This window comes from Diplotaxodon limnothrissa, linkage group LG16 (assembly GCF_057381915.1).
Source record: "Diplotaxodon limnothrissa isolate DT_005_m linkage group LG16, D_limnothrissa_male_GT1.1, whole genome shotgun sequence".
NCBI lineage: Eukaryota > Metazoa > Chordata > Actinopteri > Cichliformes > Cichlidae > Diplotaxodon > Diplotaxodon limnothrissa.
This window is the reverse complement of record NC_140611.1, coordinates 26,152,086-26,178,941: the sequence shown is the minus strand read 5'-3', so window position 1 is coordinate 26,178,941 and position 26,856 is coordinate 26,152,086. Positions and strand designations below refer to the sequence as shown.

General features: G+C 40.2%; 3 protein-coding genes across 5 annotated transcripts in view; 1 reads left to right on the top strand and 2 right to left on the bottom strand.

Annotated features, from left to right (window-relative positions):
- dip2a (DIP2 acetate--CoA ligase A) overlaps positions 1 to 12,378 on the bottom strand; it is an 89,337-nt gene extending 76,959 nt beyond the window's left edge. For both annotated transcript variants that reach the window (XM_085375284.1, XM_085375283.1), the window contains exon 1: positions 11,885 to 12,378. In XM_085375284.1, the coding sequence (XP_085231410.1) occupies positions 11,885 to 12,008 (124 nt within the window). In that variant the 5' untranslated portion in view covers positions 12,009 to 12,378. The remainder of the gene's footprint in view (positions 1 to 11,884) is intronic.
- A 2,014-nt stretch (positions 12,379 to 14,392) lies between these two features.
- LOC146616321 (CASP8 and FADD-like apoptosis regulator) lies at positions 14,393 to 20,806 on the bottom strand. Of its 2 annotated transcripts, none has more exons than XM_085374069.1 (10): positions 20,601 to 20,806; positions 20,153 to 20,499; positions 19,965 to 20,070; positions 19,563 to 19,698; positions 17,921 to 17,976; positions 17,801 to 17,825; positions 17,578 to 17,624; positions 17,396 to 17,474; positions 16,064 to 16,565; positions 14,393 to 15,971 (listed from the first exon to the last, which is right to left on the bottom strand). In XM_085374069.1, exons 2-10 carry the CDS (start codon positions 20,437 to 20,439, stop codon positions 15,842 to 15,844), a joined length of 1,368 nt encoding a protein of 455 aa, XP_085230195.1. In that variant the 5' UTR covers positions 20,440 to 20,499; positions 20,601 to 20,806; the 3' UTR covers positions 14,393 to 15,841. The 2 variants fall into 2 exon arrangements, with proteins under 2 accessions (XP_085230195.1, XP_085230196.1); XM_085374070.1 differs by having other exon boundaries at positions 17,578 to 17,621.
- A 3,549-nt stretch (positions 20,807 to 24,355) lies between these two features.
- The window catches only part of LOC146616320 (hyccin 2), a 49,936-nt gene continuing 47,435 nt past the window's right edge, over positions 24,356 to 26,856 (top strand). Inside the window, exon 1 of the mRNA XM_085373903.1 lies at positions 24,356 to 24,603. The gene's annotated coding sequence lies outside the window, so the exon portion shown is untranslated. The remainder of the gene's footprint in view (positions 24,604 to 26,856) is intronic.

Sequence of the window (26,856 nt, the reverse complement as noted above, 5' to 3'; positions counted from 1 at the left end):
GTGTTTGGCTTGCAGCAGATGGTTGTGTCAGTTAATTCAGCAGCAGGAAAGATGTCCCTATTGCTTTTTAACCCATCGCAACATCACGATTAGTGTTATTACTATTATTATTATTATGTCATTACCTAATCATTATCCTTTCAGCTTCTTATAACTTAGGCTGTATGTTAGTGGCTGCGGCTTTCATTTCTACTGGTCAAAATAACCAAAGCGATGACAATAAGGTTTGAAAACCGAAAGTTAAGCCAGATTTAAAAGTTTCTATTTGTGGGGAGCAGAGCGTTACAGCACCAGTCAGACAACTTGGATAATATCTTACCTTTTTAAACACCTTCTAGTGCTTTTGTGGAGCACGATAAGCCGAATCAATGTAAAAAGGTATTTGAGCGACATATCAGATCGAATGTTTTGTGTGCACAAACGCAGACACACACATAGATACACAAAGAGGTGGCTTTAATGAGCTGTCAATCAGCGATTTAATGAATGTGCGATTGCTATGTGATAGACACTCACTATCTAACATATCTCTGTGCAGTTAACTCATACAGCAGGCGACTTGTATAACAAGTTGTACACCATCAATAAGGTAAGTGTCAACGACAACAAAAAGAGATAAATGATGCATAGTTTTTTCTGGCAGGGAGTAAATCCTGTAAACAACAACGTTAGCAGACAGAGACAGCATATAAATAATGTAGCCTATTTCACAACTACAGATATTTCAAGCTTAAATCATCAAAGAACTCCAAGGCACTTGCTTTTCAAATAACGTTTATTCTCACAGCATGGTCAAGTTTAACCTTTAAAAAAAGTGTTTCGGCACACAACCCTTTATCAGGCAGTGAAATAGGGTTTATTAGAGTTCACTGGATCTTTTATAAAGGTGTTCCAGCAAGGACCTTGTGGAAAGCTTCCACTTAGAGTGAGAGGGGAATATTCCACCTGTGAAGCTCCACCAATCTTCAAAACCTGGACACATGCAGGAGCCCAGAAAATATCAATACCAAGCCCAAAACATTCATCATGCACACAGCAGCAGCAGCCACAGACAACAGGAATGCAAAGGCAAATAAGGTTTATTTTTAAAAAAAGGAAATAGAAAAAGCAAAGGGCGGGTGGGGAACGGGAGTATTTAGTGGTCTGTGATTTATAAATCCAGAAATGTTCCCTTTGGTTCAGACTCGTGTCTGTCACCAGTTCATATGGAAAGAGGAATATGGTCAATCTTAAACGCTTGTAATGTAGATGGGTTACTATTGTAACTACTTGTAAGCTTGTTATAGGTTCGCTAAGGTTCAAATTTGATGTTTTTGGGGTTTATTTTAACTTTTTTTTTGTTTTTTTACAAAAACCTATTCTGTTATAAAATAATGGTATATGGAGATTACTTTGACACAGTTAAACATGTGGCAAACCAAAAACAAAACCCCCATGGAAACGCCCTTCCCAATGGCAGAAGTGTATCCCCAGTACAGCTCCAGAGGGACAACGAAGTCACAGGCTTTGCTCCAGCCTCCAAACCCACATTAAAGATGCATATACGTCCTTAAGAAGGCCGATCCTGCAATTCACCAAAGCATGAAGAAGCAAGTTCTTGTCTGGTATCAGACACAATCAGGCAACCCCAGAAGAAACCTGTCCATGTCTCAAAACAAATTGTTAGGTTGATGGTTCAAATGTTGCGTTGATGTATATTTACATCTTCAGTTCAATTTTATTCATATATTACTAAATCACAACAACGGCCACCTCAATGAGCTTTAAATTACAAGAAAAACTCTTTGTTCTCCAAAACTCATTTTAACAGGAAGAAACCTCCTGCAGTTCAGGGTGAGTGGAGGGAGACAGGACAAAAAAATACTGTGAAAATCTCAAACATGTTATTTTGTGAGATTAACAGAATTTATCCACAAGCACAAAAAGTGTCAGAGCTTTTTAAAATTGTTTTTTAAATAATTAAAATGTGAAAAAAAGGAAAAAAAACTGACAAGTATTTTCAATTATTTTAACCCCAAGATCCTGACAGCACCTAAGCCCTGTGAAAACCTTGAGTTTGCCTTTGTTTTCCTTTACAAAAGAGTCGGGTAGCCCCAGGGCTTTTATTACAATCTCATGTGATTTTCCTTGTCCTATCTGAAGAGGCGTTATCAGCATTTGGCAAATATCTGCCTCACATTTTTAACGTTTTGACAGCCACTTCAGCTGTGCCCCCACACTGTCACAGTACAGAATCTGTCTGACTGGATGGGAAACTTTTATTTCAATGCCAAATTTGCTTTAGGTGCTTTAAGTGAACTAAAGATGCACTAGCTCGTAAAAGAATATACTTCAGACCCGTCCCTGTTTACATGCTACAACTTGAAAACATGGTAAACAACAGATTAAAATGTGGACATCATAACGCTACAAGTGCTTATTAAATTATTTATCCTACGGTTGGATAAAACCTTCAATAACGGCACCAGGCTGCTAAGTTCAAACAACATGTCCCACAGCAGCCGTAGTGTAATTGTATTGTTTGTTTTTATTTTTAAGAGTCTGTGCAGCAGATATTACATACCATGTGATGAAATGCAGCAATTACAACTTTCAGCCAAAAAAAGAAAGTCTCATAAAAAAATAAATAACTTGGATTTTATTGAGATGATTTACAGCCTTTTGCTTTTAGACACTAGTCGGTAATTATCAAATGCAGAAGGAGTCCCCATATTTTCTCGGTTATGCCTTAGGAGCTTTAAATGCAGTCCTGACTTGCCTTCGCTTTGCATCCCTGCTTTCTTTCTGGCTAAAGTTACGTGCTGAGAAGTCTCTGGAGAGAAACAGAAGCACAGCTCACCTAAAACTGTCTGCCTGTTCGGAGCGAACAGACTGAAAACACATTTTCTGGTATGTGAGTCGAGTCTGCCCCAACAATAAAAAAGAAATGAAACAAGCTGGTTCGTTTCTTGTGTGTTACTTCCCTCTTATATTCCACAGGGACACCTAAGGGAATGAGGAAAAGACGAGGGGGTAACCAGCCTTGTTCTTGTAAAAGGCTGGGACAACCTGCTATGCTAGCCTTCTCTTTTGCTGTATGCAGCTGTGCCCTCCAGCAGTGGTCGGGGGATTTGTTAAGCCCTCTCCTCATGGTTAAGTTGATAGGTCACAGCACATTCCCGGCATTTTCTGTATGTTTGTTTTTCACCAGGAAGGCTCACAATGCAGCTACAAAGGGCCGTGTTTGTCTTTGATCAGCGTATCACACCTGAGTGGGTCTAGACATTGACTGAATAGCGAGAAAAGAAAAATCAGAGTTTGTTTTTTGACTTTTCAGACAGCTCTCATTAGCTTTTATTCCAACATCAAAGTTGGGGTTTTTTTGGAATCCATCCCAAACTATTATCAGCGCAATCTAATTGGGCATCAATCTCTGCAACAAACAGCCCCAGAATCAAAATTTGACATTTTCTCAACAGCACATGCGGTCCTTATCATCCTTCCTCTTTACTGTTACTGACGTCTGATCGCCGTCTGGCCGGGTTCAGCAGACGCCACATGGTGCCGCCATGCTATGTAGGTTGAGCTCTGCAGGCTCCCGACCAGAAAGACTCAAAAGAAGCTGGTATGTGCCGACAGCGCTGACCAGACGCATCTCTGGAGTGAATTAGCATCACACATTTTACTTGAACGTGGAATTTTAAACACTGGCTGACTTAAAACAATCACAAAAGAAAAGGTGCTTCCACACAAGACAGTTCCACTCCTTATTATCCTGTGAATAAAATATCACCTGAAATACTCGACTTATTAGCTTACATCTTCATAAAGGCATTAATGAGTGCAGTGGATGAGATGTAGTGGTGTTGACGCTGTGTCAGAAGATTTTAACAGAAGCAGCCGATGTTACACAATGAATCTATGCATGAAAGGGTGCACGGGTAAGTACAGCTCTGATGTCTGGAAACGTGTTGTGAATATATTCAGCTGCAAATGCAGAAGTCAAATATTAAGCACGAAGAATTCTGATCAAATAAAACAGCAAGAGTGATGAAAGGCTGTGTGGATGAACTGATGATTTCACCTTGGGCTCTGAATAACTTTGTACAGTGGGAAGGCTTTCGGCACAGCTCACTAACCTCACGCCTGCACACCCTTCAATACTCTGCAAGCAATTCACTTTGCACTTAGAAAACACTGCAGTAAAAGTGTTGTGGACACTGTGTTCTTGTGGAGGGAAAATTCATTATCTTTTGGAGGTTTAATTTACAGCATTTAGGGAGATAAAAGCTACCCGATGAGAACACGCTGCAATTATCCCACTTTCTGTCCTGAGCTGGTTTCTACCCCTAATGTGAAGCCGTGCCTTTGGCAGGAATCAAGCACACCCACATACAGACAGGTGAACTGGCAGGAAAGAATTTACACCAGAAAGCTGATTGAGGCATAACGAAAGCCTTTTGGGGCAGAAGAATCCAGTGGACAGAGCGTGAAAATTGCAACGTGTCCTTGAAGTAAGGCATGCGGCTTGTTTGGTCAGCAGATCTCCCTGGCACCAGTGCCTGCCGCACAGCCATGCTTTCTATGCACATGCCATTTCTTCAGCAGCAAGGACACATACACTGAGTCACCGATAGCACCAAAGACACAATATCTGCCACACATCAAACAAAGGAAGCCATTCTGAACTTAAGGTGCAAAAAAAAAAAAAGAACACACCTTTATATCTATTTGTATTTTAACAGTGAGTAGCGCTTCTTAGCAGACTACAGAGCTCAGTGGAAGCTTTAGGCAGGATGGTGTCATAGCTGGAAGCTGGCACCATTGCACACAGCTATGTAGGTAGTGGAATTAGACAGAAAAAAACCCCCCAAAACCCCCTAATGATCTTAGTGCACAGAGACGCGATATACAAGAGAGCACAAAAGCAGGACACTCAAGCTAACATAAAAACACAGGGAAACATACATTATACTGTATGCAGCACATGCAGTAGCAGCCAGGTGAGCTGCCAGCATTTACCAATGTAAGTATAGCACAGCCTCTACTTTATAATAATTAATGAGCCCTGACCAGTGCAAAGGTCCAATGATTTCGGCTCTTTAATTAACTTTTTTTGGCTTCGTAATCTGATATATACCCACAAGAAATGCTAGAAAGTCCTTGTGGAACCAAGGCTCATCAGTCATCTTAGTAATGCCTCCAGTCAGCTATCTGAGCTTTCTAAATGAATGGATGAATGGAGAAAGAACTATTCTTTGCATTGCCACTGTCACTGGGAAAGAAAAACCTATACAATTAAATATGATTACAAATATACTTAAAATAGCATTTTTGGATTAAAATAGGTGTTAGTCCACCCCATAACTTATGCATGCAAAACGTTAAACAATCCACAACCCACAGTGCACTGCAGATATAATCAAGGTCACTGCTTCATCATACCAGAGTGCTGAATACGACAAGTACACTTACATAATTCGTTGCAACAATAGCAAGCAGACATGCATGCCACACTACAGTTAAACCTTCATGAGCCTTAACTGTGCCCATGTGCCAATGCAACAACTAAATGGGCTCATTTGCTTCTCATTTCGGCTGCTGATTGGCACTTAATCTCTGATTAAGCGTAACGTTTCTATAAAACTGCAAAAAAAACAAAAAAACAAAACACTCATCAATTTAGTTTTATGTTAATTAAAACAAGTCTACAGTCATTTGATCTTAATCGCAACATGCATTGGACGCTGCTGTATGTTGAGAGCTCCATACAGAAGATGGGTTTCACAGGGTGACCAAAATCAGCACTTTCTGCTATGAGTTTCAACCACAAGCAATAAAACACTGTTGAGACAGCACCAGTAAGTGTGTGTCATTTTATGGTTAAATCCATTACCAGAATCAAATGTCTCACCGAGATATTTGCTGAATGTGTTCAGAGACAGAGCGAGAAGCACTTGTGTGTTATCTGAGAACAAACTTTAAAATCCATCTAAGACAAAATCTGTCCCAATCCTTCCACGGAGAAAACAGCAGGGAATTTAAAAGAATGGTAAAACGTCACAATATTAACATGTATTAAAATTGTACTGATTGTTATTAATAAACATCAGTTGCACTTACAGAAACTGAAAGCATTATAACTCTAACACAGAGTGACACCAAGATTACAGAGCTGTTGAAAATGTAACAATGTACACTCATCCACAGCTGAAAAAACAAGTGGAGGAAAAGGTCATATTTTAGATATTACATTCACACACTACATCTATTAAATATTCAGAACTCCCATAAAAGACAAGAGTCAGGATGTTGAGACGTATTTAAAAAAAAAAACAAACAAAAAAAAAAGGACCTACAGTAGAGAGGAACAAAGCAGACTGGTATGACAATAGCTGCTTCTGTGGATCATTGCTGGTTTAAATGAAAAACACAGCTATGTGGTTTTGCATCCCATAAATAGAAAGGACCACCTCGACAAAGCATTCAGAGACACAAGCCGAGAGCAAACAGACTGGCATAAGCAGGGGGGTCTGTACATAAGAGCAGCGGGAGAATCCGAAGCTCTGCTGTGCTCTGAGGCACACCCGTGAAATATTTATGACCCACCACGTTCCACGCTCCACCACAGCAGGGGCACAGCTAAAGCAAAGCTGCCTCTCCATCCGCGAGCTGGACTTTGGAGCAGCTACCGCAACCTGCTAGATCACTCCAAAGCTCAACATTTTTCTCCTTTGGATCCTATTACAGAGCAAACTGGGAACCGTGTACAAAGCCCTCTAATCGCCCCAAATCCTACATGTTCTCGAAGCTCTTAGCATACAGCGTGATCCCATATTTATCTGATGTTTGGTTCTGCTCAACAATAGGCTGAACTCCATGTTTCTTTCTTCATGAGTCGGGCGGCGGGACCACAAGTGACCACAGTAAGCCGTGACTCAGGAGAATTAAGTGGGCTCACCCCTCAGTGAGTGGTCTTTCGTTAACAAAACCTCAGAGCCAGCTCACAGGGGTTTCCTGTACACTCATACTTTCCAAAGAGGTTCTGTTTTACAAAAGCGCTGGCCACCAAAGCTACTCACTCTCCACACCAAGTATCCAGGCTTTTGACCACGATCGATTCAGACGCCTCATGGTATGCTACTGTAGAGCTGCCCAATTATGGCAAAAAATAAAAAATGCTCGTCGCAATTATTTTGCTCCATATTGGGATCACGGTTACTGCGATTTTGCTCCTTACTGGACTTCTCGTCCTGTCTCGTTGTCTCAAGCTAAATTAAACCTACCACAGCCAGTAGGGGAGATAGTTTGAGGGGGTGTTTAGAGAAAGATGAAACCGCTGCAAAAAAAAAAAAATGCAGAAAATAATTGTTTTATCTCATTTTTAGCGTTTCATAAATTCCGGAAGCCATAACTGTAATCCATCCGTCCATTTCCTTAACCACTTATCCGAGTGAGAGTTGCAGACGGAGGCTGGAGCCCGTCCCAACTGACCAACTCTCAGCTAGTTTCCTTCTAACATGTATCTCAGTGTAGTTACAATGTGTGCTTTTGACGGCTACAATCCTCTGGGAAATTGGAAAAATCTCTCACAACAGCAACTTTCTGTGGCTCGTTTTGTTCTCCATCGCAGACACATTTGTTTCGTCTCTGTCCTCTCTGGCCGTTTCCACTCTGTCAAGTGCTGTAATGCGGTCTTGCCATTACTGTTTAGGGAGAATTTACTGCTGCTTGTTTTGACGCAGTGCATCCCCGCTCTGCAGCACAAGTGGCAGAATTGTCAGGTAAAAATGAGACTGTAGAGATGCAAAATTGAAATTGATTAATTGTGCAGCCTTTCATTAAGGCATATTTTGAGGGAGGGAATGGTGACAAAGTAAAGGTTTTTATCCATTAGCAGCGATTAGATGCAAACAACTCGTCATTACACCAGCAAGCCTTTGCTTGTGCCATTGGTTGACAGGCAAGTGTGAGCTTAATCGTCACCATCTCATTACTTCTTTACTACTTGACAGGGCAGTGCCTGATCACCTCTTTACCTGCGAGACTAAAGTTTCCTCTTATCTAAATGACTGGATAAATCGTTAATCTTTAATGATCTTCAGGGGTAATTGGGTCAGGACAGCGACTGAAACTAGAATATAGGTAAAAAAGTAGAACAAATTAAAAGAAAACCATGGCTTGCTGAACTGTGATAAGCACTTTTTTAAAATTGTGTTTGCAGAAAGCATTAGCCACACTTGTGCTGCTGGATCTTCCAAACACCTCAAAACTTCTACAAAGGTTTCAATGAGTCTAAACACTTATAAAAGAAGCGAGACGACATTTAAACTACCAGCAAAACTTGCCACGCACGTCTGTAAATGTTTACTGAAAGGGAGCAGGCAAGGAAAGCACAATGACCAACCAAGAGTTTGGCAGTTTCCCAGCAAACACCAGCAAGCACTGGACTAAAAAAGACTTCGTAATCAGAGGGTTTAGAGAGCAAAGAGAGGAGGAGGGCAGAAAAGCAGGGAATGATAGAGTGACCCTATGAATTACTCAGCAGACACGTCTTTCTCCCTCTTTCCTCCCTGCAGGAGATAATGGGGATCATTCGTCTTCTTGCCCTCCTTTAAGCCCCATCTCTTGGCCACTGATCTGCATCCAGGTCAGCAGAGAAACAACACAGGTCCGTTTTAATGATGTGTAGAATTTGGTGGGAGGAGAAGCAGCACTTTTGAAAAAGCTACGTGTCTCACAAAGCCAGCCTACATAAAGACTGAAGGCCGAAAACAAAACACAGTTTCTCAATCAGCTTCGTACTGCAAGTTTGATGAAAGTTGGAAAGTCTGATGACACCACACTTATCTCTGTAGAGCCGTTTTCACACACGCAATGAAGCCTGAACTTTTCAGAGAACACATTAGCTGAACTTCTCTCGCTGCTACGAATTCTGTGATAGGCAAAAGAGCCCACATGAGAAAGGAAGGGGTAAGCGTTCTGTTATATAGACAGCAAGCGTGTGGGCGCCGTGTATGATGCCTCCCCTGCACTCTAACCGGGCAGCTCCCTCAAAAACACGTCAAGATCAGACTATTCCCTGCTGTTGCCACACTTGGGATAGAACAACTGTGGAAAATATCCAGATGTGACTCCCGTGTATCTGTCTGAGGTCTACATGAGAGAAAGAGCAGAAATAGCAGCAACCAGAATGGATCTGGCTTTAAAGCACCAACATCTGGCTACCAGTAGCTATATTGCTGGAGATGCTTTAAGCTTTGAATGTCACTGGTTTAGTCATGAATTTCATGGAGGAATGCTAAGAATCGCACTTTTACTGACTTTAAACCACTTTCACATTTTATCCAGAGTTTAAGTAAGTCAGTGTGTTCACTTATCCTGCTCCAGCGGAGAAGCCTCAAGTCTGCACTGCAGAGCATTTTCCAATTATTAAAATATATGGGCCTTTTGAATAAGGAAACATCGCTGAAGTACGCTGCATATTCGCAATATTAAAGGGACAGAGAAAGAGTTACTTAGGCGACATTTTCCATGAAAAACAAAATCGGCTGAGGACACCAGCAGAGTGAAATCAAGCATTTCTGAACACGTACTCACTGTGATCCAAATACAAGATTTGAAAATACGAGAATCAATGCATCTCTGGAGAAAACAGTTTTTATTATAAGCTCAATCAGAGTGCACAGATTGTTTATTTCACACATCAGCAGGCCTAAGATGCTGACACTGGAATATCATCTCATGCTATCCAAACAGCTAGCTGCAGACAAACTGCTTAAGAAAACATACATGATGCATCTATTCAGCTTCATGAATTATACAATGCTAGTGCTCCCTCTCCCTCACAAGGACACACACAACTGTTGGCACTCTCGTGCATGGTAAAAAAACAAAAAACAAAACATCAAGATGCGTCTCGCCAACAGACATAGACGTGCCTCATGTGAAGTCCCAGAGAGAAGAGCTCAATGAACAGGATAGAAAACCTGTGCGACTCTCAAGTTCTCATCTACTTCTCATAAAATGAGTCATTTACTGAGCCCTGGGCCAGGATGGCAGAGGGGAGGTGACTGAGGAGCAACATCACAAGGTGAAAAGTTCACAGCAGCACACAGGGATATGCAGAGAGAAGGGGAAAATAAATGACATTCCCTTTTCTTTGATGTGAGAGAAAATAGAGAAAATACAGAGGTGAGGAGAGAAAGTGAGACCGAGCGGGTGGGGGGAGCAGGAGAGACAACAGCGTGTATCAGTGGAAGAGAAGCTAGAGGAGATAGAGCTATCAGAGCTTCAACATGGCAGGATGTGACATTTGGAGAGCAGGAAGAGGAAACTGGACAGATATAGATTAGTTTGGTGGCTGCTCCTGAAAACATGTCTATCCCATTAGAGGGTTTGGGTCGCAGTTAATGTGCTTATCAAAGCATGCACCTCGGGTGTACTCCTGAACCCGGCGTGATGCTGCTGCACGACACACAGGAAGAGAAGACTCAGTCCAGATTTTGACTTTTGACTTTCTGATCAGTGGGTTTTCTTTTACTTCACGCCATTTTTTTTTTTCAAGTTTATAGAGTTAACATCTTCTCCAGAGTTGATGGGAAAAGAGGTCCCACCCTGGGGTCAAATTCCAAATCTAATCAGACTTGAAGTAGGTCATTAATTAGTCAGACTTTGCTGCAGCTCGGCTAATTTCGCCACGTGAGAAATAAAGAAGTGGAGTTCAACAATGAGTCTCATTGAATTAACAGGAAACAATGGAAACTGTTGGTGAGAACAAGAGTCTTTTTCATCAAAAGCACTGCACATGAATATAAGCCCATCTTTATTTACTCTGTGCCGAGCTACGTGCCAATGCTTCAGTGTAATGATCACCAAATATGAGGAAGTTTAGGAGCTGTTTACAGAAAATATCAAGCGAATTTCAAGCTGCAACATTTAAAATTTCTTTAACTCGCTTCACTAGTAGTGAAATTAAATTTTTATGGATATAACCGCCAATAAAAACTCATTACTACCTTCTTATTGGAGACTATTATAACTGTTACAGTCTGTGCTGCAGAAACCTTAACTTTTATAAGTATTTGCAAGCAACCAACAAAGACCGAAAACCATCATGATTGGTCTAAAAGATTAAAAAACAAAAAAGATTCATAAAAAAAAAAATCACCTAAAAGTAAAATATAAAACCAAAATAATTGAGCAAATGATGAGATTTCAGCTTGTTCTAACTTTTTCTTTGCTTGGGTTTATAATTAAGAACTAATATAGCGTCAAACAGAAGACACGCCTACAAGTGCGACTTAAGCACAGTAATAAAACAAACAAGCAAATGAACAAGGAGCAATATCCACAAAACAAAATCACCCACATGCTTACTTTTCCCCTTCATTACACTTATTGGCACATATTTGAATAAATTGGCCAGCTTGTTAGGGTCAGGGTGTTAAGTGAGGCCTCTGACTTTGTAACTTACTTTTTCTACACCTTTTCAAATCTTTCCTCAGACCCTTTGGTGTTATGCTCTCACATATCAGTATCATGGGTGTGTCGGTGCATCTGTTAGGACAGAGCCACCCGATCAAATACTTGGAGTCGTAACTGTGTGGTATTTAAAAACTTCGGCACTGCCTTCATTATTAGGGAAACAAAACGCTGTCTGGTCTGGTTTAATGTGACCCGTCCCTGAGCAGTAGTCACCAGCCAAACTAAGGCAGAAGTTCAGTTTGATGCAAGATTCCTTGGATTGTTTTTTTCTGGTGATGCTGGCATATTTTCAAACACGAGTACAAAACCCAGATAAAAGGGCGGTGGTTCTGATTGCTGTCACACGCGTGGATAATGCGTAAAGCGCGCTCCGGGCCACTCGCTGTGCTAGTTTGTGTACATGTTGTTGGCAACTTACCCTCCGACAGCTCCAGTTCCAGCTCCGCCAGCTTCTCCCGGACCTCAGCAGGCAGGGTCATAGCGAGAGCCGGCGTGGGCTCTAACATCATCGTCAGCAGCCCGGTGGAGCTCCTCTCAGCCATGGTGGTCCAGCACGAAGGGCGAACGGATCCACTGGTGCCCGGTGAGGAGAGGACAATGCGACCAAGCCCAGAAGATTATCAATGAAACAACAACAGCCCCTCCTCACCTCACTTGGTTCAGGCTCAGAGCAAATAGGGTGTTGGTGCCTCCTCTCCCGTGTGGCTGCAACGTCGCACAGATGTGTGAGAAATGTCTCCAAACGTCATGACACGGCTAGCTGCGGGGCTAGCAGACACACCTGGATCCGTGTTTCCATGTAGGGTGTTGGGACAGGGCCTTGCCAGCGTCTCCCAGCCTCTAGTCTGTCCCTCCTCGGCACTGTCGGCGGCTGCCTGCCCTCAACTGTGGAGGGAACTCATTCAACTCCTCGCTCGCTTCCCACGGCGCAGTCGCCATTGCATCATAGCAACAGCAACAGCCCCAACCGTGCGCGTTCACGAGGCCCCCACTCGTGCGCTTGCACGGTGCATGTTTGTGCGCCGCCTGCTCCTCCGCGTACAGCTCGCCTGCCTCCTGCTGTCACCCAGCGGTTTCGTGGCACACATTATGACCTTTACCTTTACTGGATTTCTTTTGTACTGTGTTTCATTTCCGTACGTTGTCTTTCTTTTCATACATAAAAAAACAAACAAAAAAACAGCTAATTTTGATGAAGCTTTGTGAAGAGGTGGAACACGTGCTGAAGGGAGCTGAAGTTTTGATTTAAGTGTCTGCGCTTAAAGATTAAAGTTCAAGCGCTGAAAGAAATGTAAATGTTACACTTAGAAATGCACTGAGCTAAAAGTGGAAGCTGGAGTGGAATTCTTGAAATAAATCACTGGCGGTTCAAGTGGGCTTTCAGCTATAGAAGCATTATATTATAAGGCATATAAAGCATTATAAGGTAACATATAGATAGATGTGGACATTTAATAAAACAAAACACACTGTATATTATTCGTCTGTGTATAACCAACTGACATTTTAGGCTCTAAAGGAAGCAGGAAGAAGTATAACCTTATATGATCTTATCTCTCCTTCCTTTCTTATGACAGCAACATTCCTCTCATTTTTAAATGGCCAGCCAATGGCTTCTATACGCATACAGGTGCATTCATGCCTGCACATTCATATGCATACAACAAAGATATACAGTTAAACATACCTGTACCACAGCCACAGACACCATTACACTCACAGACCTACATAATCTGTGTTCCATTGTTTTATATTTATACTACAATATTTATGTATGTAGTCTTTCTCTCTGTGTGCCTGTGTGCATATATGTACATTTACCTTCAAATACCTCTGTACATTCACATATAGACATTCAAAGTATATTTAATTAATTTTTAAAAAATAGTTTGTTAAACTAGAAAATGTTTCATCATTGCTTCATAGCGTTTTTCATACTATTCCAGTAAATAAAGTTCATATGGCAGCACTCAAGGCTGGAAGCCTGGAGAGGTCAGCATCATCAAACCTAGTCCTGCTTCCAGAGCTTCACTTCGTACTGCTGTACTTCGCCTTTACAGAACCACAGCATATTTCATTATATTTATGTATACTTTCATTTTTTACATGTAGCATAACTGATATTGGAAGACAGAATCTGCAGTGTGCAGCTGCACATGGTTTGTGATTTTCTTGCAGAAGTGCCTGTCAGCGTTACTGAGACCAGTGGATCCAACTTTGATGCTCCCAGCAGGTTCTAAAGTGGACAGTACCACAGTGTCTGTGAAAAAGAGGTCAACATATGTCATAAAGAGAAAAATAATTACGCGTTAATTTCACATTGATGGCAATTGTGCGCAGAATCTTTAAAAAGCGTAATGAGGGGTCTTTAAGGTTGGATTTGTAGACTATTTATTTTATTTGCAGAACTCTTTGTTCAAAGTGGAGGCATGGGCATTTACATTTACATAACATGTGATGTCACTGCTTTTCTGTGATTCCAGAGTTTCTTGGGAAATAAAATACTACATGGCCTCGGTGAGTTGAACTTCTAAAAGGTCAAGTGATGCTCAAATCTAACCATTGTACCAGTCATTATTTTAATTTTTCTTTTAACCTTTTTGTAATACAACATGTCATAATATGATAGAAAATGTTAAAAATAAAAGTAAAAAACACATATAGACTATGCAAACATGTTTTTTCAGATGCAATATTAAATACAACACAATTAACTTTTATTAAAGGCGAAAAATAGCTTATGGATGTCAAATTTAACATTTCAATTCATACAAAAATCTTTGTATGAAATGTTAAATTTGTATCAACTATGTTAGCATCCTTCCAATTGCACTGCAGCACACTAACATAGATACATATTTTAAAACAAACGAAAAACTGTAATGTACTTACATGGTGACAAAAACAAACTACAGTAGTGGGTTAAATTACAACATGAATTAGAAGGAATTCTATTTACATATACATAAATATATATAAGTACTTAAAAAAAGCATGATAGTGTTTCCTTCATTAAGAGAAATTTTCAAGGTTTCTGCATACATTTTAAAAATAATAATTTAAAGTACAAATTAGCTCAGATTGTTTTCAACAAGACAAAAAAAAATGTTACAAATGCACAAATGTACAGTGTGGAGTATAAATAAATATTGCAAGTCATCTTTAAGATTTAAGCCTACTTTTTTTTTGCTTTCCCCCCATACACTGTAACTTTCATCACAGTCCAGATGACTGGGCGTCCTGTTTGGTAAACCGTTACGTTTTAAAATGTTGCTGCCTGTGGAGTTAACGTTGGGAACTGTTGTAGTTGATTTATCTGCTAAAATTATAAATCTGTTGAAACACAACATATATTATTAAACATGCACCAACACGCTGGGTGAAAATTAAAGTTAATAATAACAATAAATACACATTTAAAGTTTTCAGTTTTTACCTCCAACTATAACATGTCATGACTACATATGACCATTAGGTGTCACTATATACGCAATAAAAAACGTTCTTCTTGAGCAAGTTCTGAGCTGCATCAATACTTGTGTGTCTGACACTGTCAGCCGTAGTATACAACTGGAAGGGCAACAAACTTGATTGAGGGCCATTTGACTCATTTGCTACATAAAAAAATGAAATAAAATAAAGCGAAAAACAGAAATAAAAAGACAGAGAAGCCTTCATGCTGTCATTTATGTGTAATTGATTGTGTTCTCAAAGCAAACTATGTCTGCTATGTTTGTGAAGTTAATCCCCGATGAGCTCTGCAGTTAATGAGTCAGCAGTGTGGTAGTGACTCTAACGCACTATATACCTCAGCCCGACTGCACTCTACGACTTTAGCCGATCAGCCGCTGCATGGCTTAGCTGCTTTGGTCCCTAAAAATTTCATTTCCAATCGTACCATTGAGCTCTTTAGAATGGCCCATTTTTTCCACAAATGTTTGTAAGGGCAGACTTCACGGCTAGGTGCATGATTATGGAGACCCGGGGCATTGGGATGGAGACACCTGCATTCAAAGATTAAGAAGTCCACAAGTATAGTTTAGCTGCGCAAGCTGATGAATGTCCTATTTTTTTCATCACAAGGAAACAGGACCTGAACAGGTGCCTCCGCTCCAAAGTCGGTGGCCTCAGTGCTGCAAAAGCACTAAGTTACTGCTAAGCAAATAATTAACTTGAGTTCGAGCTGCCTTAACTAATTATCAGTGTGGCTGTTTAACTTTTTCATCCCCACACTAACTGAATTTAACATCTAGTTACATAAGGGTATCAGCACAATTCAGCTGAGGAGGCACAGTGACTCTAAGGCCTATCTGTAACACCAGTACTGGTGCCAGATACTTCACAGTGTTTAGCAAATAAAAAGTAAATAAATTCTTTATTGTAAGTACAGATCTCTCCTCAGGGTGTGTTTTACATCAAGGTGGTAGCTGGCTTGAGGATTACTTCTGCTGTGTTCAAAGATGACGTTGTTCACCTCCATTTGAATATCATCAATCTTAATTTTCCTGTAAGAGCACAAACAAATAACAGTTTAGCTTATAAGAAACTTATAAGAAAACTTCCATGATGATGAGGTAAAGTTAAATAGTGTTTATACCTGTTTTGGGCTTTGTTTAAAGCATTTGTCAGAGCCTTCACATACACAGAGCTATGTTCCTCTTCTTCCAGCTGACACTCATCTGTCCAGCAGTGACTCCAGAACACATCTGCATCCATAGGAATAGCTGCTGTGACAGCCCCATCACAGCCATCTGTCTCGAGGTGCCCATCGTCCGGGTTCATCCTGGGGCGCAGGGACAACTTAGGTACGTTGTATCTCTGGATGAAGAAAAGTTTGGGCTTGCCCGCCAACAACGGGCATCTGTTAGCATTGAAAAGACGCCTGACCTCGTTGATAGAAAATCCATTGCCAGTCGAATCTGTGCCCAAAAGTTGACTTTCTGTGCCACGGCTAATGATGCAGCACACAAAGCTATCATTTCTGAGTTTCTCCATCTTATCGAGAATATTTTCGAGAGCTGAAAACACCTCATCAGAACTCAGATACTGGTGGAGATTCACGCTGAAGCGAAGCGCCTTAAATGTTTGTTCCAATTTTTCTGAAGGAGTGAGCAAAGATGAAACGAGAATTTAAGCATCACCTTGACAATAATTTAAAAAGACAAATGTAGCTTTACATTTTTAAAACACAGATCAGTGGCAACCAAAACTACTGAAAGGGTAGGTGAACATTTATGATCTTAATACAATGATTAAAATGCACATTTTAACAGCAAAAACTTGCTACGTAAAAACCTGTTACGCAGTTATATGCAGCTGTAAGGCACTTTTAATTAAATTTGAGCTACTGTGCTACACTGTTTGTTTTTGAATTACACTAAATTTATGTTTCAGCTGTAGTTACAACAGACTTTTTATAATTATACTGCTACAATAAAACACACGTTAGGCTTATAAAATACAACACATTGCTCTTTCTTTCAGAAGCTCACAGCCTTTGAATTTCCCCTGCCTTCTAAAATAGCTACATTTTGACAACTGTTAATAAACCACAAATAAGTAAAATGAGCTTCCCTTTTCACGAAAGCTGCAGACATAAAAGAAATTCCCAAAGAAATACAAATCTGAGTAGCACAATAGTTTTCTTGTTCTTCTCCCATTAAGAATTTTTCTAGGATGGGGCTGGTCCCTCGTTTGGAAACTACCCAATAATACATCGAATACAGATAAGCGTATAACTGTAGGTTTATCCGGCGTACACAATGATGCATCAGCTTTAAAACCTACTACAGCATGTGGTGATCATCCTTTTATTTTTCTCCCCCAGCAGGATTATAAATGCATGACTATACCTCTAATTAAGGATTTCTACACTGTGATTTTGGTACTTCCGTTTAAGTAGAAAAGTACAAAGTGCTTTGTGTCTCACCTCCATCATTACCCACGCAGTCTATGATCACACAGTGTCCTCTGGGATTAGTGTTAAATTTATAGCAATCTGGCTGACTCTGAAATTCAAATGAGATTGTGGGGAAATGTCGTAAATGCAATTGAGTCATTCGACACTTGAAAATATAATCAAAATACTCAGAGAAGGAGGGGAATCCTCACCTCAGAGCTCGGCTCTAGGCAGGCACCTGATCGTGGGCTCACTCCTACTGCAAACAAAGAGTGATATGGTTAACAGAAGAAGAAAGTAAACACCAGGGCCAACAGGGGGTTTCCAGCTGTAAAGCCCCTGTGAGACTAGATATCAGTCTCATGGGGATGAAAAGGTATTTTGATTAAAAATATAGTCTTAGGCTACACATCTGTGGTATTTTGCTAGACTTACCAATGCGGCGCTCTTGTGTAACATGCTGTAGAGGAAACAAAAGAGGAGATATTTTTATGGTTTTAGTGGAGAAAACATTATGGGAAATGTGAACTAACATCTGCAAAGTGTCTCACTCACAGAAATTCTACGGGGTTGCTGCAGAGACAAATTTCGCTGCTGTTCAGGTGCCCCAGCTGTAAAAGACAGGCATATATACATACATAATGTCTCTGTGTTTGCTGTTCTATTGTTGTCGCTGTTTAAAGAAAAATTATCCTATTACATTTGAAACAAGCCAACACGTTAAATAAACAGCATTAAATTAGTACTGAAAATTGAATCTACCCTACTGCTGTGGTTGCAGGGGTTAAATAAAACTGAAATGCATTTGGATGTCATTTTTTCATGATCATAATCTTTTAACTTTTGCGTCAAAGTTGTTGAACATTATAACAGAGCACAGTCACAAAAAAAGTCCATCCATCCATTCATGTTATTAGCTGTTTATCCAGTTTTGGGTCAAGGGTTCCAGTCCCAGGTGAACAAGGGCCAAAGGAAGGCTACATTCAGAACAGGTCGTCACAAACTAAAAAAAGGTGTTTACCCTTAATACTGAGTTTTTGGTGAGGAAAATGTAATAAACTTCCTATTCTTTGCTTACTACACTCACCAGCCACATCATTAGGTACATCTTGCTAATACTGGGTAGGATGCCTTTTTGCTTTCAGAACTGCCTCCATTCTTCTCATTGGCATAGATTCAACAAGGTGAAGGAAAAACATTCCTCAGAGATTTTGGTCCATGACAACGTGATAGCGTCACACTTTGCTGCTAAGCATCAATGTGGAAAATCTCCCGTTCAACCACATCCCAGAGGTGCTCTATCAGACTGAGATCTGGTGACTGTGGGGGCCATTTGATTGCAGTGAACTCATCGTCATGTTCAAGAAACCAGTATGAGACGATGCGAGATTTGTCGTGTGGCGCGTTATCCTGTTGGAAGCAGCCATCAGAAGATGGGCACACTGTGGTCATAAAGGGATGGACATGATCCGCAACAATACTCAGGTAGGCTGTGGTGCCAATAAAATATCTCCCACACCATTACACCACCACCAACAACAGCACGAACCATTAATGCAAAGCACAATTGATCCAAATCCATGCTTTTTTATTATTTAAGCCAAATTTTGACCCTACCATCTGAACCATCAGAAAGTGAAACTCGGCAGACCAGACCACATTTTTCTGATCGTCTGTCGTCCAATTTTGGCGAACCCATGGAAATCACCTGGTGTGGTGTTCTGCTGCTGTTGCCCATCTCCTTCAAGCTTCAACCTGTTGCGCATTCAGAGCTCATCTGGGTACCTTGGTTGTAACGAGTAGTTATTTGGGTTACTGTTGCCTTCCTATCAGCTTGAAGCAGTCTGACCCTTGTCCTCTGACCTCTGAGATCAACATGGCATTTTCGCCCACTGGATAAGTTCTTGTTTTTGTTTCGTTTTCTGTAAACCCTAGAGATGGTGGCGTGGGAAAATCCAAGTAGATCAGCAGTTTCTGAAATACTGAAATAGATATTTGCATTAATTATGAGTGATTGTGAGTATCGATAGTTTCGGGTATGCTATACTGATGAGGAACATAAAACTTAACCCAGTTCTGTGTAACTAGTAGGGAAGTGTTTCCCACTTCTCACTGCATAACTGTTACAAACCTTTCTCGTGGCGATGCTATTTCAAGCCCTTCGGTATATAAAGCGAAAAGGGAAACACAGACTGACCTGAATTCTTATAAGTGGTCAGTTTTTTGACTAGATCGATCCTGCCAATGTTTGTCAAGCAGTCCTCTACGAAGTCAAGTCTTTCTGGAGAGACTGAATCCAGCTTTTCAAGTTCAACAATGATATCCAGAAAACTCTGTAACACAAAAGAAATGGCAAAAATGTCTAAAATGTTTTTGTTTTTTTTAAATTAATTAATTACTTAATTTTTTTTTTTTTTTTTTTTTTGGGGGGGGGGGGGGGGGTCCCCATCGTTGACTGCACCATGTTAATAATAATTTAAATTACATTAAAATTACCATGTTAATGCTGTTAGTAATAAATCCCCACCCACATAAATTTGAAAATGAGTGAAAACAGAATCATGTCTCATTCATTTGGGGTTTTTGTTGTTGTTTTTACCTTTGTCTTCTCAAGCTTTTCACGAGATAATTTGCAGCTTAACAGGAATTTAATACTGTCCAAATCTTCAGTGTCCAGCTCCTCACTTAGTTCTGTCATCAATACTCTGCAGTAAGTGGAACAAACACTGTTAACTTCGATTCTTCAAATCTTTACAATTCATCAGCTCATCTTAAAGGATGTCTTACCTGAAACGTGGGACCATTTGTCTGGTCCTCTCCAAGTCATCCCTGTTGACTTTACACACCTTCCTTAGGATATCCAAACGCCCCAAACGCCACATGAGCTCTGCCAGAAACAGGTGAGCGTTTTGATGCTGCGTCACTTTTGATCTGAGCATCTCCTTCATACAAGCCACACTGTGGTCCGTGTCCAAGCTTTCACATAAATAGAAGAGCCTACTGCGTTCATTGCTGCTGAGAGCTTCCGCGATTTCATTTATAGCAAGTAGCTGAAATTGATCCGGAACAGCCATGTGGACTTTGGTAAAACTTTAAGAGGAGATGAGCCCTTAATAAAGAATTATAGTCAAAGCCTGTGGGTCACAATAATCACAATGTTAAGATCCACAAAAAGTCGTGAAAATATAATAAGTCATTGCTAATGGATAGTTATTAAATTATAGAGAGACCTTACCGAAAAGAGTCCTGCAACAAACACGTAGCAAAGCAGAAGAAGGAAAACTATAGAATGACGCACCGCCTAAAAACGCGAGGAAGGGGATTTACCAAATACTCCCCAACTTAAAACGAAACCAGCGAGGATCCGCTTAACAAGCAATACCATATAAGTAATTCCTGATTCTGTCCTTTTACAAAAACTGCGCAACGCACTCTGTCTAATCCAACGTAAAGCGAAAGCAAAGAAAAATAGCAGACCACACCCACAAATGAAGTCATGGCGGAAGCACGAGAGGTGTTCTGGGAATCCATCCTTTTTTCTTTTTTTTTTAAATTGAAAAAGCACAAAATACAGATATACAAATACAAAATAGCAAACACAATGTCAGGGGGTTCGTATAAAAAAGCAAAATAGACACAGTCTATTATAGAATCACATGATATTGAACAGGGAACATAGGTTTATGGTTTTGACAGCTTTTTGATTTTGAGAATGTTGTATGGTTTTAACATATTGTTTGGTTTCATTTAAAAAGCACCGAAAGGATGGTTTTGCGTTAGAAAATTTCGACTTATGTATATGAAATTTGGCCAATAATATCAATAAGTTAATCAAATAAAATTCGTTTGCCCTGTGCATGGGGTACTTAAAGAAACCAAACAATATTTTCTCGTAACAAAGAGAGAACTCAGAAAGGATAAAGGAAACAACAAAAACACAAAATTCTTGCCAGAAAAGATTCGTGTATAAGCATGACCAAAATAAATGAGAAATATCTTCCTTCACACAACTACAAAATGTACAGTTAACATCAATGTCCTTTTTATAACGTACAAGAAAAGACCTAGTTGGGTAAAAACGATGAATAACTTTAAAAGATATTTCCTTTACTTTGTTATTTAATAGAAATTTCGACGGTAAGGTCCAAATCTTCTCCCATTCCAAGTCCTGGTATAAGTTATTCCAGTAGGCGACAGCCGTTGGGACACAAGTTCTGTCTTTTTGAAACAGAGTTCGTATTTCACGGTTGTTTTTCCTCCTTACAGAAGGGAAACACACCTGACCGACATAAGTAACAGCAGGATCCAGTGGTAAAGGGGTCAAATCACTAACAAGATTTCTAAACAACATTAAGACCCCAGCAGGGATAGCATCAAACACTATGGCATATTCCTTTGGTGGAACAGGAAGACCATATGTATTCAAAAATTCTGAGTAAGAGAGTAAACCTCCAGCTGGATTTATAAGTTGTGCAACACGATGAATCCCATTATCAAACCAATTACTTAAAAACACAGATTTATGTTTGTATAAAATGTCTCTATTGTTCCAAATATAGTATCTATGTGGAGAAAAATTGTGTTTATAAATCAATGACCAGGAAAGAAGCATTTGTTTATGAAAGTTGGATAGTTTTAAAGGGATTTTATCGATATTGTAATTACAAAGCAAAAGAAAGTTAAGACCACCAATTTTTGAGAAGCTGTTGAGAAATGCTAGGAGCTAACTGGGCGCTAACCGCATCATTCAAATATATTGAATGTCGCAAAGAGAGGAAGTGACGTAAGATTTGCGCATGCGGGGTACCGATCGGGTTTCCGGTACGGATCGGGTAGTGACACTACCCATTGTTTCTGCGCATGCGCCCAACACGAAATGAAGTAGCGAGCCGTCCTACTTTTGTGAATATTAGCCAGAAAAATACTCTGACGGGTAAAATTAAGTGCCAAACCATCCTACCTTTGTGAGTGTGACCTACAAGCATACTAACAGCTAAAATTTAGTGGCAAATCGTCCTACCTTTGTTAATCTCAGCTAGAAGCATATTTTAACAGCTAAGATTTAGTGATAATGTGATGGGCAAAGTTAAGTGGCAGACCGTCATACCTACTTAAATTTGTGCTGGAATTACTCTGTGACAGCAGAAATGTACATAAACTACTTAGGGTAGGACGTTTTGCACCTTGCAAAATTGTGCAAGATTGCTATTGTTTTGCCTTTGCACGGTGTGGGATTTTCTACTTTAAAACTATATATATATTCTTTTGCGGCTATTTTGTTGACGTACTTTTTTTGTTTACATACTTCACTGCAGAGGTATGTGCCACCGTGCCTAGACCTGCACATGTAAAACTTTCGACATCTGCCACTAAAGAAAATATACTGTCTGCAGATTTTTTTTAAAAGCACTGAAAAATATGGAATAATCAGGACACGAATATGGTTCACAGAGAACCTAGTTCTTCAGTTACAAAATTAGATCTAAATGCGGTGAGGGTGTTTTCAGTTAAGGTTGACTTCTGCGAAAAGTTTACAGTCTAATTTATGACGAAACCCCCTTTAACTGTCAGCTGCAACCTTCCACACGCCACTCAATCGTTGTCGGCTGCATCGACCCCAACGTAGGGTTACATGTCTTGGGAGGTGCACCTCATGTCATTTAGAAGGTTGCTGCGAAGGGTTAAAGGACTTTTCGAGGTTACATTGTAAGTTATGATGCAGATTTCCCGCGGAAGTCTAAATCAGGCATAGCTGTGGTGCTGAGGTCAGTTACAACTCTGTCTAATCCAAAAACAGACTCAAAACCTTGTTTTTTTCTCACAGGCCTAAATTTAACTGTGTTTAACTCTCTGTAAAGTGTTTTTGCTTCTATGTTAAGCATTTTGATTTTTACATACAATTAAATGTGCTATATGAATTTGTCATTGCAATAGATTTTTTTGTTTTGTTTTGTTTTATTGTTTCTTTGTTTTTACCAGAGAGAAAATAAATTTCTCATACAAGCTGGAAAAAATATAAATGTATCACTTAACTGGATCATAATTTGCAATAACCTGACTTTTTCCCTTAGCAAATAATCTTTTTGGCCGTTTGAACGCCTATGACTGCATTTTCCACAACAAAGTGACATTAGTTCATTCTTTGGATTTTGTGTGTATCATGCTGTGTCATGCTGGGATAGTCGTGTGCTGAGAGATTTGAGCCTCACGTTAAACACTGAACCACTATGGATGATAATCCTGCTTCTCTGTCTGTAAAATCTCTCGAGGTTCAACCAGAAGCCTGACTGAACTCTGTAAAAATAAACTCTTTAGAAACAGCTTCCTGTCTAACACCTTTCACCCACTGAGTGTTGCAGCAAGGGGTAGGTGGACCCTCATACTGTGGAACAAAACAGTCATGCTTGCCCTGTTGCACAGAGGCAAATCTGTGTCAGAGGCAAATATGCTATAATAAGTCCCTTTATTATTCATACATTGTCTGGTAACATTATGTTTAAATTGTAACAATTTAAAGTTAATTTAATGTAATTTAAATTATTCTTCATTAAAAATTAAACAGCAAAGCTCTGAATATTTGTTTAAGTTATGTATTTGCTATGCTGGTTTTACTACATTTATTAAGCTGTATTTATTCTGATTTCACAATAGTCTTACCTTCTCTAGATATATGCTTTGTCATGCTGTATTGTTTTACTGAGCTGCATACCATTCAGCTATTTAAGATATCACATCTCATATATTTGTTCGGTTTAATTTTTTAACTGCTGTAACAACGGGATATTAAATTCTTATCTTAATCTTTTTATCTTTTCTTTCTTAAACAGATTCAGTGGCTTATGGTGGGTTTCAGACTCTGAAGGGATAATCATACACATTTAAAAAAATAAATAAATAAATAAAATAACGGCTATCTGTGGCAATATGAGCGTGTTAAACCATTGATTGTAACTTTTCCAACGGGCTTGAACGCACCACTGCTACTCCCCCTGCAGGTCGCCGGAGATTTCTGCTTACCAAAGCTCACTGAGTTCCGCTCAGCCTGGCCAATCGTGTCTCGCTGTGCCTCAGCACCATCATTGCAGTGTGGAGAGATCATACGGAGGTACTGCTGGCGGAGCGAGGGACCATTTGAAGAAGGGAAGATACACGACCTGGGTGACCGCTCTGACCAAACACGGTTCCCGATTCCCCAAAAGAGCCACTGTGTAGCATCACTATAACCAGCTTCAGTTCGAGTGAGTATTGAATTTACTATTACAAGAGGAAGGATTTTCCAGGTAGTCGCAGACCGGGGCTGCTGCTGCTGATGAGTTGGAACATCACAGCACAGTTGTTGTGTTGATGTGGATGTAAAACCGCGGCAAGGAAGCTTCAACGTCTGCGGGGTGTCTTTTAGGAAAAGGACCACACAGCAGATTGCTCTGGGCTGGAGCCAGGCTGGCAGCAGTCAGCAGCCCCGGCCTGGTCACGACTGATGGAAAAACGAGGATGTCCAACAGCTGCTGACTGTAACAGGCGTGCTAACGGCATTCGAGCCGAGCTAAGGTAGCTAACGTTGGCGTACAGGTTCAGGCTTCGTGGCAGTGTCGGAGCAACCGTTTGCTAGCAGTTAACTACCTGGCTAACATAGCTGCGTGACCGTTAGGACTGCACGGTGTCTTCAGTGTTTAAGGTTAAACAGTGATTGTGTTGTGACATTACCCCGCCAACTACATGTATCCACCGCAATTTATACAAACATAAATTTATACGTAGTTGAATCGCACAATACGTTGCAGCATATTTTTTTTTAACAAACGGTTTTATTTTTGATATTTTTATAAAAAACAAACAAACCAAAAAAAACAAACAAACAAACAAGCGGAAGTCCCAGGTTTAAAACTCTCGACTGCATTTATAACTTTTTTTTTTTAAGGCGGATTCGTTGCTTCTGAATAAATAACCCATGTGTAGAAACACGCTAGCATGGCCAGTCTGTTTATGTGTGTGCATTTATACCATAATAACCTTAAACTTGCAGCAGCTTCAAGGTGATTTCAGGTCCCGTCATAGATGCATTCCTATAGTTATATGCTGGAATGGCTTAGGTATGAACAAATAACTTAAACAATGCTCTGCTAATTCACCTAATACATGCCTCTGCTGCTCAATCAATTAATCAGTCAATAAGTTAATCAAACTTTATTGATATAGCATCATTCATGGAGGTTAGGGCTGTTCAAGCTGTTTAATAGATGACTGATAAGCTGATCATGAGGAAAAATTACTGAAACTAAAGTAAGGCTGGATTTAAAAAACAAAACAAAACTGGGTGCTGAGGTCTATTTGTATGCTTTGACCCAAGTGCCTTGGAACTGAGTGTCAACCAAGCAGTATTAGTGTAACTGCACCTACATTTAAATATGCTTTATTAATACACATCAAATGGCCATCATTGAGATGGGGAGGGGGATCCTGATTGATAGTGGGATAACTAATGCAAGCCACTTGAAAACCCACAAAAACCTCCTTTAAAACAGCACAGGTTATGAACTGGAGATGGTGGAGGTTTTTCAAAGTGATCATAAAGCTAAGCATGTTTGTGTCTTACTTTTTACATTCCTTCTTCCATACTGAAATTTTGCTGTGGCTCAAGACAGCAAACAGTAAATTAAAAGGATACTGCTTGGAGTGATATTGGTCTAGGCTAATAAGCCACCATTACACTAATGGCATAATGAGCAAAGGTGTGGAGCTCAAGCTCTAGATAATTCCAAGTTATCTGCTGCTCATCCTCAGCCTTCATCCTCCTCTGTCCTCCTCCTGCCTTGCTGTATTTCCACCACCATGTGTTTTGGGACTAGGCTATCATCAGAGCAGCGGCCTATTTTAGACAGAAACTCCAGTTACCCACTTAATCTGTGTCTCATGTCTCCAGGAGTTGGGTTTCATGTGCTGCTCAGTGGAGTAAATGGTAACCTTGTCGGTGACTTTGGATCATATTGTGAAGCTGGTGGATTTGCTCGATGAAGGATTGTATGCTCATAAAACTATTGGCTGATGGTTTAAGGACTCTTATGACCTTTGTATTAATATAGTGTATGTAAGATTTGACAGCATATTGGTTCCACCTCTGCACCGTTTGTGAGTAAATGGAGACATCTTTGAGCCAAGCCAGTTTTGCCATAACAGTATTGAGCCCAGTAGTGTGTTGCCTCCTTCCCACCCACCAACAGTGATGCACACGCTTAGGGGATCAAAGCTGTAATTAGCCTGCCATGGATTAGCAATGGGGACTATTTTCCATTGTACTCACCCACAGCGCCAGAGGATCACACAGGCAGGCAGCCCCCTGCCCTTCCTTTCCTTCCAGCAGAGAAGAGCTGCATCACCATGTTTGTTGTTGTCACTATGAGTCCACAAGCAGACAAGAAACCTCACAATTCCTCCCTGTAGAGTCTGAATATGTGGGGATTTCAGATTAGAGCCTTTTTGTTTTTGTTGGCTAT

Coding starts and splice junctions, on each gene's coding strand:
- LOC146616321 (XM_085374069.1), bottom strand. CDS start 20,439: ATGGCTGTTCCGGATCAATTTCAGCTACTTGCTATAAATGAAATCGCG. Junction 16,566..17,395: donor CTGCGTGGGTAATGATGGAG/GTGAGACACAAA, acceptor TCACTCCTTCAG/AAAAATTGGAACAAACATTT. Junction 15,972..16,063: donor TTAAACAAAGCCCAAAACAG/GTATAAACACTA, acceptor GTGCTCTTACAG/GAAAATTAAGATTGATGATA.